Source organism: Ictidomys tridecemlineatus, chromosome 12 (assembly GCF_052094955.1).
Source record: "Ictidomys tridecemlineatus isolate mIctTri1 chromosome 12, mIctTri1.hap1, whole genome shotgun sequence".
In the NCBI taxonomy this organism is placed as follows: Eukaryota; Metazoa; Chordata; class Mammalia; order Rodentia; family Sciuridae; genus Ictidomys; species Ictidomys tridecemlineatus.
The window spans coordinates 46,424,620-46,439,032 of NC_135488.1; the positions used below are offsets into that span (position 1 = coordinate 46,424,620).

The 14,413-nt window shown below is 37.3% G+C and overlaps 1 protein-coding gene and 1 long non-coding RNA gene across 10 annotated transcripts in view; one reads left to right on the forward strand and one right to left on the reverse strand.

Annotated features, from left to right (window-relative positions):
• Positions 1–14,413, reverse strand: part of LOC101974817 (E3 SUMO-protein ligase RanBP2) — a 72,807-nt gene that overhangs the window by 40,515 nt on the left and 17,879 nt on the right. For all 8 annotated transcript variants that reach the window (XM_078028840.1, XM_078028837.1, XM_078028838.1 and 5 more), the window contains exons 5-8: positions 12,541–12,771; positions 11,864–12,009; positions 9,630–9,822; positions 7,898–7,985 (exon numbers count right to left, since the gene is read on the reverse strand). In XM_078028840.1, coding sequence (XP_077884966.1) covers positions 7,898–7,985; positions 9,630–9,822; positions 11,864–12,009; positions 12,541–12,771 — 658 coding nt within the window. The remainder of the gene's footprint in view (positions 1–7,897; positions 7,986–9,629; positions 9,823–11,863; positions 12,010–12,540; positions 12,772–14,413) is intronic.
• Positions 351–9,930, forward strand: LOC144369312 (uncharacterized). Of its 2 annotated transcripts, XR_013428833.1 has the most exons (3): positions 362–4,426; positions 5,961–6,207; positions 9,369–9,930. It is a non-coding gene; the product is annotated as an uncharacterized LOC144369312 (long non-coding RNA). The 2 variants fall into 2 exon arrangements; XR_013428832.1 differs by having other exon boundaries at positions 351–6,207.

A 14,413-nucleotide genomic window follows, 5' to 3' on the forward strand; every position in this document is an offset into this window, starting at 1 on the left:
TATAGGGTTTCTGTATGGGGTGATGAAAATGTTCTAAAATTAACTATGATGAAAGTTGCATATTGTGGGAAGCCATTCTGACACGTGACTGGGCGGCTCTGAGGCTTTCTGGCTGTGTCGGAACTTTCCTGGCCCTTTCCTGATGAGAGAACCCATCCGTGTGGGGGTCTGACTGACCACTGACCCCAGGGGCCCAATCACTGACCCTGACCTTGCAGCGCGGCCCCCCCATCAACCTTCATTGGATAGAATTCTCTCCTGAATTTCTTGTTCCCTAATAAAAAGCTACTCTCAGGCGTGTTCTCTCTCTCTCTCTCTCTCTCTCTCTCTCTCTCTCTCTCTCTCTCTCTCTCTCTCTCTCTCCTACTAGCCCTGAGTAATCCTTGCTGCCCTGCTGGGCGGTTAGAGGTGGGAACCAGAGAGGGGAGCCGTCTCGGACCTGGCAATAGAAATAAGGTAACTGAGTCTGTTTTATTTCAATCTCGCTTTTATGCCAAGAACCTCATTAATGAAACCATTGCACTGGCCACATGGTGGAATTGTCGCCCACGAGGGGGACATTCTAGATTAGTTAGCTTGAGTGGGATCGCGCTATAAAGATAAGGATAAAAATAAAGATAAAGGAAGAAGTGACAAACTGGGTCACAAAAGTACCTGGAGATATTGAAGGAAAGAGACATTAAATTAATTAAAATGGGAAACTCAACTTCTACAGATAAGGAAATGTATCTGATTATTTTAGACAGTATAATTAATCAGAAAGGGAAACAGATAAAGAAAACTCAGTTATTACAATTCTTAAAGATTGTAGGTGAATATTGTCCTTGGTTTTGTGAACAAGAGTCTCCAGATTTACTTACTTACGACAAATTAGGAAGGAAGTTACAAAAAGTCTGTCTTTCTAACGAACTACCTGGAGGCATAGAAAATATTCAGAAAACTTCCAGGGCTCTAGAAGTTTGTCTTTTTTAATATATGGGCCAGAGTTCGTGGCCCCCTGAGGACCTCTTAAAAGGCATTCAAAGAGCTGTTAGGTCTATTCAAATGGAAAATCAGCCTGAGGCTAAGTTAATTCCCTTTCCCTTAAGCCCTTTAAAAACAAAGGCACTAGGGGCCGCCCGCAGGGAGACTATAAAGAGCAACATCAGAGAGGAGAAACATCTGAAATCCTAGAAAGCCCTCCGGAAGAGGTAGACAATCTTCCTGGGGAGGAAAATCCGGAAGAGATTCCTAGAGGGGCTCAGAGTTCTTCTCCACCACATGGTTTAGAAACCCAATTTCAAAATGGTGATAGTACAGAGTCTGACCATGGCTCACAGTCTGAGGGAGAAGAATCAAACCCAATTTCAAAATGGCAATAGTACAGAGTCTGACCATGGCTCGAAGTCTGAGGGAGAAGAATCAAGACGTGGAAATTCAGGACTTTATTTTAACAGGCTGCGTTTAACACCGCCTGCCCAGGCTATTCGAATTCGGCCAGTACCTGCTAAAAGGACAAAATTTAACAGGTATGCTGGATTAACAATGACTTTTCTTACCCCAGTCCAGCGAGGTATTAAGAAGGCTCAAGAATTGGGGGAGGATACTAGCGGTTTTCAACTTTTTCCAGTTTTTGAGCAAGTTAATGAGCAAGATCAGAGAGTTAGAGTTCATGCTGTAATCCCATTTAAAACCATTAAGGAACTAAAAAGTGCATGTGAGACATATGGTCCAAATTTGCCTTTTGTACAGAGCCTGATAGAAAATATTTGCTCAAACCCCTTCCTCCTAGTGATTGGATTTCTTTAGCCAGATCTTGTCTGAGCGGGGGAGATTTCTTACTTTGGAGAACTTATTGGACTGATTTTTGTACTGAACAGGCAGAAAAGAACAAAAGACAGGATATAGAAACACCAATAGAAATGTTTCTAGGGACCGGTGATTTCGCGGATTTAGAAAGACAGTTAAACTATGATTTTGTAGAATACAATCAAATAACTGATTGTGCAAAACGTGCTTGGAGACAGATTGTCTCCAAGGACCAATCCAATTTAGTTCTTACCAAAATCAGACAGGGTGCCAGTGAAACTTATTCAGATTTCGTAGCCCTATTGTACCAGGCTGCAAACAGGTCGATCGGGGACTCGGGGGCGAGCGAGAACATTGTTAGGCAATTGGCATTTGAAAACGCAAATAAATACTGTCAGGATATTCTCAGGCCGCACCGTAAAGAAGAAACAATCTCTGAGTTTAATAGCCTGTGTTCTGACATAGATTCTACTTATTTGCAGACAGTAGCCCTAGCCGCAGCACTAAAAGAAAATTTGAGGCCACAGGATTTAAGACAAAAGTCCCACAGGAGATGGTACGTTTGTGGGAAAAATAATCATTTTGCTCGCAAGTGTCGCATGCGCGATTTTAAGTTCAGGGCTCCATCTACTGGCGATAATAGATATTGTAGGACTCAGCCCCATGATTAATTGGCTAAAGCCATCCTTAAAACTAACTAAATTAAGTCCTTTATTTCAGATATTACAAGGAAATCCCTCTCCAACCTCTCCACGTCAGCTAACCTTAGAAGCTAAAACAGCTTTAAGGAGAGTGGAAAATGCAATTAAAAATGCACAGCTTACTAGAATTGATCCTACAGAAATAGTGTATTTATTAATATTTCTGAGTATACCCCAACAGGAGCCATATAACAAAGATTAGGAGTTATTGAGTGGATTTATTTATCCCACTCCCCTCAAAAAACATTAATTCCTTTTCATGATTCTATAGCTCAATTAGTAATTAAGGGCAGAACTAGGATATTACAATTAATTGGATCTGAACCTGATATCATAATTATTCCATTTTCTGTTCAACAGACTAATTGGCTTTTTCAAACTTCTAGTTCATGGCAGATAGATTTTGCTGATTTTCCTGGCCAGATAGATAGCCATTATCCTCGTGATAAGATTATACAAATTGCATCATTAACGTCACTTATTTTTCCAAAGACTGTACATGCACATCCAATAGATGAAGCTTTATTGGTGTTCACAGATGGTTCTAACTCAGGTAAAGCAGATTTTTATAGTCGTGTTCACACAGAGGTAATACAAACTTCTTTTACTTCTGCCCAAAGAGCAGAGCTTCAAGCTCTGATTTGTGCCTTAGATTACTTTTCAAATGAGCCTATTAATATTTATTCTGACAGCTTATATGCAGTCGGAGTTACCAAAAATATTGAAACTTCAGTTATTGGGTATACTTCATCACAGGAGTTATTTGAATTATTTCATAATTTACAAAAGACAGTTCTATTGCGAAAGTACTCATGTTTCATAGGACACATACGTGCCCATACTAATCTTCCTGGACCTCTAGTTTCAGGTAATGACAAAATTGATAAGTTAGTAGCTTTTTGTCAACAGATGTCTTCATATGACTGTGCATTAGCTTCCCATTCCTTGCATCATCAAAATGCTTCTAGCTTACGTAAAAAATTTAATATTACCAGAGAACAAGCTCGTCAGATTGTAAGCCAATGCCCTAAGTGTGTTATTCACACTCCATCTCTGCCATCAGGGGTAAATCCCCGTGGATTAAAACCAAATCAAATATGGCAAATGGATGTAACTCATATTCCTCAATTTGGTAAGCAATGTTACGTGCATGTCATAGTGGACACATTCTAGATTTATTTTTGCCACAGCACGTATTAAGGAAAATACTCAACGTGTAATTTCTCATTGCTTAGCTTTTTCCGTTTTAGGGTGCCCTATGCAGATTAAAACAGATAATGCTCCAGCTTACATAAAGCTCTTCTTTTCAACAATTTTGCCAAGAGTTTAAAATTAATCATAAAACAGAAATTCCTTATAACCCTCAAGGTCAAGCCATTGTGGAACGAGCTCATTTATTATTAAGCTTCAATTACAAAAATTAAAAGGGGGAAATAGGGTTGTGACTCCCCAAAATAGCCTTAATCATGCCTTGTTTGTTTTAAATTTGTTAAACTGTGACGCAGAAGGTCACACTGCTGCTGAGAGACAAATGTCTCCCTCAGTAACAGGCCCTTTAGGCAGAGTTTTGTGGAAAGATTTACAGACCGGTCAGTGGAAAGGTCCAGACCCAGTGATGATGTGGGGCAGAGGTCATGCTTGTATCTTCCCAGAAGGCGCTTTCCGTCCTATTTGGGTGCCTGAACGTGCTATCAGACATGGAGGAGATAGAGCCCAGATTCAAGCGACTGAGGATCGACCCGGAGGAGCCCCTACCCAGAAGGAGGAGATATCAGAAAAGGATGAAGAAAGACCAGATTGAACCAGACGAAAAGCTGATTTCATGGAAAGACGTGAAGAAGCTAACAACCCAGGCTTCCCGAATACTTCAACACCTAGGAAAGAACAGGACCCCTGTGATGATGGTAGCAACAGTAATTGCCCTACTGGGCTGACAGGTAAAGGGGAATCAGATAGACACTTACTGGACATATTTCCCAGATCCACCCCTGGTACACCCAGCTGTGTGGACTGGAGAATCTATTCCAGTATTTACTAATGACTCATTCATGATGGGAGGATTTACAGATACTCATATTACTCCCAATCATGTAACTAGATTTAATTATTCTGGCTACAGTGCCCAATCACCTTTGTGTTGGTCACATGATAAACATGCTGGCTGTCTGAAAGTATCATTCGAAGAAAAGACTGCGATTGGTAGACCTAGACTGACAAATAATTTTATTTATGGGGACTTAAAACCTAATACTAGATCAGTAATTAAGATGGGACTTTCCCATAACAAGCCACTCATTTCTGCAAAACCTCCACAGATACCCCACTGTCCAAATAGTTCTACAATTGAGATTGGCACCTTTCCTAGATGGATGGATTGCGTAAATGCCTTTCCTGTACAACATAAGGTGTCTAAAGATAGTGGGTATACTTTAGACTGGTCTCCAAAAATTGATGAGACAATTACGAAGAAATTCTGCTATGACACCTGCAGGATTTGTTAGTAATATTTTGACTTATAGTGAAGGCGGTGTTCAAAAAGATTTGGAGTTTAATTGCTGCCTCAGAATTTTTACATTTTACAGATAAACCTTTACCAAAATTTGTCGGCAAGAACCGTAAAGAGGGATCTTGCTATGGCTTACAAGCTTGTGTCCAATCTCCTTATGTTTTAATTATTGGAAATGTAAAAGTTAAGTGGATAGATGACAGATATATTTGATACTTGTAATAAGTGCAACCTAACCAATTGTATTACTAGGTATAATGGAGGAAAAGGAGTGCTGATACTTCATCGGCCCTCTTTCGTTTTATTACCTGCTAATATTTCAGAGCCATGGTATGCTGATGCTGGTTTACAAGTCTTGCAGCAAATTCATGCCCAGCTAACAAGACCTAAACGTGCTATTGGAGTCATAATTGTTGGTGTTTTAGCGCTGGTCTCCTTTATTGCCTCAACTGTCTCTGTGTCTCTGACATTGTCTCAGAATATTCAGCATGCAAAATTTCTTAATAATTTAGCTCAAAATACTTCCAAGGCTCTGCGTAATCAAGTAAATATTGATGAAAGGATTGAAACTAAATTAAACGCCTTAGAGGCGACTGTTATAGACATAGGTAATGAACTTTCAGCCTTAAAATTTAAAGAAAGGCTTAAATGCCATGCAAATTATAAGTATGTATGTGTTACAGCTGCCAAGTACAATGCTTCTCTCTGGGATTGGGAGAAGGTTAAAAACTATTTGTTAGGTATTTGGCAAAATAGTAATAATAGCTTGGATATTCTGGAACTTCATCACCATATCCAAGACATTCAAAATAATACAGCTGATTTTTCAGATCCTTCTTCTTTGGCTAACCAAATATTGAAGGAGTTGAATGGATTCAACCCTGGAAATATTCTTAAACACTCCGCTTGGTACATTATTGGATTATTCTCTTTGCTGTTAATTCTCTTTTGTGTTGTAACCATAGGATGGCGAGTCTTCAGAACAAGAATACAGAAACTCCAGAGAGTGAATCAATGCCTCATTTTTAAGAAAAGGAAAGGGGAATATGTGGGAAGCCATCCTGACACGTGACTGGGCGGCTCCCGTTAAGAGTCTGAGGCTTTCTGGCTCTCTCTCTCCCACTAGCCCTGAGTAATCCTTGCTGCCCTGCTGGGCGGTTAGAGGTGGGAACCAGAGAGGGGAGCCGTCTCGGACCTGGCAATAGAAATAAGGTAACTCATGTTTTATTTCAATCTCACTAACTAACTTTTATGCCAAGAACCTCATTAATGAAACCATTGCGCTGGAAGCATGGTGGAGCATATCTCTTAGACCATACTTAAAAGCACTGAAATTATACTTTGAACAGTTGAATTGTACAGTATATGAATTATATCTCAATTAAGTTGTCCAAAACCAAACCAAAGCAAAACAGACAACCACCACCCTCCTTGGTGTTAATTCTGCTGATGGTTGTTGTCTCAATAAACCTGAATGCTCATAAACAAAAAATACAATTGATTCTAACCTTGCAAAGGTAGAAGAAAAACAAAGCACAAAAAAGTGAAAAGCCACTTCAAGGACAGAATCTAATGCCCAAAAAAAAGCCCACCAAAAAACTCGGTTGTGGGATAGAGAAATACAAGTTTTTACTGAAAGCTTCAGTACAGACCAAAGCTCATGATGACTTTGATTTAATATTACTTCTTGCTCTTTACAAAGTTCCCTTGATTTTTTCCATGGGCAAATGGAAAGAGACAGAAACAGATTGTTTATGGCTGTGGGGTTGGGGTAAATGAGAGCAACTTCCAACCATTATCAAAAAAAAGTATATTATAATAGAAAGGAACATCTAACTATTTGGAATACATGTACCATTGAAATAACTGCTCCCTATGGGAGGCTGAAGTTATAGCTCAGTAGCAGAGCACTTGCCTCACATGTGTGAGGCACTGGGGTTCAATCCTGAGCACCACATAAAAATAAAGATATTTATATTCATCTACAACTAAAAATTCAAAATTTTTAGTATATTAAAAAAAATCCTCCCTCTGGTAAAACTGATGTTTCTTCATTACCCCCCTAATATACCTTGAAGTTTATGCCTTGGGAAAAAAAAAAATGTATGTAGAGACATTTGTATCTACTCAAACAGCCAAAATGGGAATAAATCTATAAATTCTCAGAGCCTAAGAAAATATGAGTATATTTCTTTTTATTTTAGCTTCCTCACTATGTTCTCAGCCCTTTAAGATACAGATCCAGCCAGGCACAGTGGCACACACCTGTAATCCCACAACTCAGGAGGCTGAGGCAGGAGGATCCCAAGTTCAAAGTCAGCCTCAGTAATAGCGAGGTGCTAAGCAACTCAGTGAGACCCTGTCTCTAAATAAAATACAAAATAGGGCTAGGGATGTGGCTCAGTGGTCAAGTCCCCTGAGTTCAATCCCCAGTACCCCCCTCCAAAAAAGGATACAGATCCATATCTTCATGTTTACATCCCCTAAAGCAATATTGTATAAGCAGCTGGCATTAAATGTCTAGCAAATGAATAATCACACTTAATCCCTACACTTATTATCCTTATATGGCAAAAAGAAACAAGTAAAATTATGACAAATTGTCTCCTGAACACAAATAACATATGATGTACCCTAATTTCTTTTTAAAGTTAAATCAGTTAAAGCATTACTATTAGCCAGGCATGGGGTGCACGTCTATAATCTCAGCGGTTTAGGAGGCTGAGGCAGCAGGATCTCGAGTTCAAAGCCAGTCTCAACAACAGCAAGGCAGTAAGCAGCTTAGTGAGACTCTGTCTCTAAATAAAATACAAAATAGGGCTGTGGATATGGCTCAGTGGTTGAGTACCACTGAGTTCAATCCCCAGGACCAAAACAAAACAAAAACACACATTATTATTACCTGATTGGCTGAGACGATCATGGGCCATCATTTCCAGTAAATTCTGTCCAGTTTCTCCTTTTATTAATTTAATCTTTGGTCTCGGGACCTGGTGAATTAAAAATCTTATTTCAATGGTACTTGTATTCCAAATAGTTAGATGTTCCTTTCTATTATACTATACTTTTTTTTGATAATAAACAAACAATTAATAGGTAGAATTCACTGAAAAACATGGCAAAAACTGAGAACAAGGGGTTTGGGGATGTGGCTCAAGTGGTAGCACGCTCGCCTGGCAAGCATGAGGCAATGGGTTCGTTTCTCAGCACCACATAAAAATAAAAAAAGATACTGTGTCCACCTAAAACTAAAAAATAAATATTTTTTTTTTTAAGAACTGAGAACAAGGAATTTATAATCAGTAAGAGATACATACAAAGAGAGCTTCTAGAAAATTTCTAATAAAAGCACATTCAAGTCAGGCACAGTGGTACAGCCTGTACCCCAGAGGTTTAGGAGGCAAGGCAGAAAGACTGAAAGTTCAAAGACCATCTCAGCAACTTAGCAAGGCCCTAAGCAACTTAGTGAGACCCTATCTCAAAATAATATAAAAAAGGCTGGGCTGGGGATGTGGCTCAATGGTTAAGTGCATCTGGGTCGAATCCCCAGTACCAAAAATAGAAATAAATGAACTTTGAATATTTATATATATTAGCAAACCTCAACATTTTCATACTCAGTTTCAGTACTTAATACATTCCTCATGAATCTAAAAGCTTCTACTAAGTAGTACATAACACTGTAAGTATCAACCACATTTTATAAAAAGATCTATATATTAATTATAACATGAACTAGAGGAACCTTCTCTAGAAACTAATCTTTTTTCTCTCCTAAGCAAACAATAATAATCATCTTCTCATGCTAACCATCATTTTTTAAAAACATTTTTCAGTTGTCTATAGACCTTTATTTTATTTATTTATTTTCACGTGGTGCTGAGGATGGAACCCAGTGCCTAACATATGCTAGGCAAGCGCTCTACCACTGAGCTATAACCCCAGGCCCCTAACCATCATTTTTATAAACCAGATTTATGCTTTTTTGGAAAGACTAATTATTCCTTTTCATTTCAGAGTAAAAGAGCTCATTAAAGAAAACATTAAAATGAGAAAAGAATGTTGGGAAAGGGATTTTAGCCAGCATCCCATCATCCAAAAATATAAGGCATATTTCCTTCCTTTCTTGTTCTAGGTATAACAAAAAGTTTCATGTTTCCAAAGATAAATAAATACAGTATTATATATCATATATATTTGTTATATTTTATGTCTGCATTTTTCAATTAACATGTTAAGACAATAATCACAACCTTTTATCATACCTTAATCATATCCCCAAATTTGCTAACTTGATGGTTCTTTGTTATTTGTATCTTTTGAAACAAAAATTTACCCATATCTGAAATTGTGCCTTTATTATATGTTCTCAGAAATGGCAGAGTAAAAGGATCAAACTCTTCAAACTGGTCTTTGAGTAAACCACAGAAAAGTAGACTGTCAACAGCAATGTGTCAACATCACCTGATTCATCAAGCTCACCAGTAATATGTGTACCTTGTTATTTTCAATCAAACGAATTTTCATTTTAACTTTGATTTTACAAGTATGTTCAAATATTTTCATTAGGGCACAACTCCATATGGAAATGTCTATTATTTTTTGCCAGACTCAGAAAACTGGAAAAAACTTACCTGAAATGCTATGAGATAGCACAATGCTGCCAGCTCAGAGAGAGCTCGCCATTGCACCTCACTATGCTGACCCATCTTCAAAAGCAGAGAACCAGCATGCATGTAGAAATGTCCTTTCATTTCTAAGAAAGTAACTGACAGTTCATCATTTCCACCTACAGAGGATTTCACAGACTGAAGAGCACTATCAAACCTGCAATATTAAAATTTAAACAGTAGTCTATACCTACTGAATTGTGAATAATCATTTTCGTTTTTAATTCAAAATAAATTTAATAAAAGTTTGTCAAGCCTCATCTTCCCCAGACTCCTAATAATCCTTATTCTCTATTTTATAAGTTATGAAGCATCTAATGCTTATTTTTATCCTGCATATTTCCTATACTTTAAAAGTTAAACCTCTAGAATGACATCTATTCCAAAACAGTTATTTTCTGACCTACAATTCTTGAAAAATACAAATCAAATAAGATTAGTGATAACAGGTATTTAATAATAAACCAGGATAAAGTTGGGAAATTTATTTTCTAATAAAAATGTTTTTTCTTGATCTATATGGTTTCATTATTTAATTCAAAGTTGAAATTTCTCAAATTAGACATGCCATTTTCAAATTATGGTACACAGGATATAGCTCAGTTGGTAGAGTGCCTGCCTTGAATGCACAAGGCTATGGGTTCAATCCCCAGCAATACAAAACAACAAAAACAAAAAAGTGTGTCTCAAATTATAGTAACTGACAGACATTTGAATATCAATGCCATTACTGTATTAGATAACTAGACTTAAATAAATTATATTTCTTATAATTTGTAATCTATATCCTGATTAATGTTTCTAAAGACTAAATGCTCCTCAGAATCTTCAATTTGTAAGAAAAGCAATAGCACACACTTAAAGGTAGAGCGTAATTTATAATAAGGAAATCAGGCAATAGGGATTTCTTCTAACAAGTAAAGTCTAGAAATTTCTACAGGTTCTCAAAGATCCCTTCATAGAAGCCACGTGGTTAAACTTACTTTTTAAATTATACTAAGAATTTCTTGTCTTTTTCACTCTCATTTTCTCATGTTATGTATAGCTGAGTTTTCCAAAGCTTAACAGATTGAATGACAAAGTTTATGAGAATCTACCTGTGTACCATAAAGCCATACATTTTCAGAGGTTACAAAAATGCAAAACAATAGCACTCTTCTCACTACTTTGTTTGTTCTCAGCTTTAATTTCTAATGATAAACACTGATAGAAATAAACTGAAGATCTCTGGGAGTCCCTGAAGGATGTTAAAAGGAACTAGTGGGGCTGGGGATGTGGTTCAAGTAGTAGCGCACTCTCCTTGCATGTATGAGGCACTCAGCACCACATAAAAATAAAATAAAGATATTGTGTCCACCTAAAAATAAAAAATAAATAAAATAAATAAAAGGAACTCGTGGCCAGGTGCAAGCCTGTAATCCCAGCGGCTTAAGAGGCTAAGATATGATGATCCGAGTTCAAAGCCACTTTCAGTAACTTAGTGAGATCCTGTCTTAAAATAAAAAATTTTAAAAGGGGGGCTGGGGTTGTGGCTCAGTGGTAGAGCACTTGCCTAGCATGTGTGAGGCACTGGATTCGATTCTCAGCACCACAAATATATGAATAAAAGTCCATCAATGTCTAAAAAAAATTTTTTAAAAAGGGCCAGGTATGTGGCTCAGTGATTAAGGGTCCCAGGGTTCAATCCCTAACATAAAAAAAATAAAATAATAAAGTCCCATTTATACAAAATAAAATGTAGTAAATCAGTTAGAACATTCATTTTAAGGCTTGACTCTTTATGCCAAAACTGAATAAGGCTAGTTTTAATCAAAACTGAACTATAAGAATTCTCTAAAAATCAAAGTCAGCCCAGTTATTTGGGAAGCTAAAGGGAAGATTCAATTTTGAGGTCAACATGAGCAACTTAGCAAAAACTTGATTCAAAATTAAAAAGTGCTCAGGATGTAGTTCAGTGTACAGCATTTGCCTAGCATGCATGAAGCCCCAGTATGGCAAAAATAAATAAAAGTTATACACAACTAATTATCCCCATAAATGATGTCAAAATAATTTTCCCTCCAAGTGTTACAATGTATTAACTCTAATTCCTGCGTACATCATAGAAATTATGATGCTATGAATAAGTTTAGACTAATGGAACAATTACTACAAAAATAAAATCTATTTATGCTGAAATAGTCTCAAAGTCAATGTACCTTTCCAGTAATTCTCTACTTTCTTGAACATCTCTGGTGGAAAGTGTAAGTAGCATAAGGTTAGCATAAGCCAGAAGTAAGTCTTTATTGGTCGCTCGCCAGTCATTTTTATCAGATTCCAAACACTGTAACGACTCCAGATATTCCTATTTTGTAGGAAGAACAATATAGTGTAATTCACAAATCTTTATCAAATTTTAAGAAATTGACCATAATTTATTCTCACAAATTCCTTGGCACATTCCTTATCACATTTCTGAAAATATATTGCTTCTTAAACCTATCTTATATATCAAAATGCAAACAATGTATTTGTCATATTTATTCCGTTATAAATTGAAATGATCAAGTATACATTCAATTTTATAGTTGACCTACATAAATTAAAGAAATTTAAGTGCTAAAAGGCGATGTTTAAAGTACAAAGAAATATATGCTGTCTATATAGAAGTGTAGAGCCAGGCACAGTGGCACATGCTTGTAATTTTAGCTATTCAGGCAGCTGAGGCCGTGGGACTGAAAAGTGGAGGCAACTTGGCAAGACCCAGTCCAAAGCTTTTTGAAAAAGGAAGTGAAGAAGGGATGCCCGGGGATATAGTTCAGAAGAACCCTCCTGAGTTTAATCCCTAGTACCACAAAAAGTAAAAAAAAATGTAGAGACTTATGTTTTCACATACCGTAAGGGTCTGCACCACACACAAATTCCAGTCTAAACTTGAACGCAAAGCTATGTTCCTCTCTGCCTCATGACAGTGGGCCACAGCATCCTTCAATCTTTTATTTGATCGATACAGTTCCACTAGTCGTATATTTACATGGACATCATCAGGTCTTGTATAAAGTTCTGACTGAATCAAGTCAAAAAGTTTATTCCATCCATCTTCACCTTTACAATCTAAAAGCTGTTCCTATTTGGGGGGAGAAAAAAATTAATTCCAAGTAATAGCTGTGTGATTTTTAACAAGTCATAAGACATGCACAACATTCTATTGTTACTGGTTTCCAGGTGCCATCAAAACTACCATCCTATACACCTTATGAGTCCCTTCAAAGAATTGTTCCCAGAAGCTAAAACTTGAGAACTATATAGACAGAAACATTCAGAATTGCCACAGTAACTGTGGTTGCCTGTGCTAAAATGAGAATACTAAGACTAAACTGGGGCTGGGGATGTGGCTCAAGTGGTAGCGCGCTCGCCTGGCATGCGTGCGGCCCAGGTTCGATCCTCAGCACCACATACCAACAAAGATGTTGTGTCCGCTGAGAACTAAAAAATAAATATTAAAAAAAAAAAAAAAGCAGTAAGACTAAACTGCCTAATACTGCTATACAACTCAGCCATCAGGAGGAGCCTAGGCCTCCTCAGTGGATCCCCACCCTTCTCTTCAAACCACTCTGTACCTCCTAGTCTGAGTCAAGCACTTATTCTCTATCTTCATCATCTTCTCAAAGCCCTGCTTCACCTCAAGGCCTTAATTATTCAGAATACCATGTCAAAACATCCCCTAACATCTCTCTGCCATAACAGCTTTCTCTCCTAGCCTACTCACTCTCCAGTGCCACCTTCAAATCATACCCCATCCCACAATTTTTGTAATAATTCATTTGGGGCAACCAAAATAAACTACTCTTCATCCCTAACAACTGTAATTGACATCAGCAATTGAAAGATATACAAGATACACAGTAGTTAGCTCCTCAGTTCTTTAATCACCTCACATCCAATGACAGTGTTCTTCATTTCAACTTCAATCATTCATTTGCCATTGATACAGGTCCTCTAAACCTGTATTCTGTTCATACTATTCAGGCCATTCCCTTTCTTATTCTTCCTCTTCCCTGGGGACCCATGCATTCTCACTGTCACATATATATATTCCTTAGCCATGTGAGAAACTCCCTTCAGTACACTGATATCATCAAGTTTAAATTATCCATACACACACACACAGTTTACTTGTCTATAATAAGCTACAATGCAATAACCCTTAGAATTCATTATTACTACTTTCTTATAAACCCCTTTAAGTCCCTCTATCTTTCCTTAGAGAAATCCTACCAACTGTTCACTCTGTACCTACAGACTACAAGTTGACAACTGGGTGTATGAAATATGGAATTCGGGTAATTTGATTTCAATCTTAAACCTCAAATGGGTACGATATAGAACAAAATACTATTTTACCTCTAAAGACTCATTTTCTCCATTCCCTAAATAGATCACTTTGAATCTCAACTTTCCTACATCTTCTTTCAGCTCTCATTTTCAACTAAGGACTTCAATTTATCCTTCACTGAGAAAACATGAAGCAATCATATGTAAATTCCATTTTACCTAACCTAATCTCCTCCCTGTTCCCTCTACTTAGCAAAAAAAAAAAAAAAAACCAAGCCCTCCATTAATTCATCTCCTCCATCAATCTCTGGATCGTTTTCACAAACTTGTACTCAGTCTCTCCATAATTGCCAAAAATAAACAAATGAGAAACAAACAAACCCAAACCCTGGCAATTGATCATATGTTTAAAAATATACAAATATATAAATATA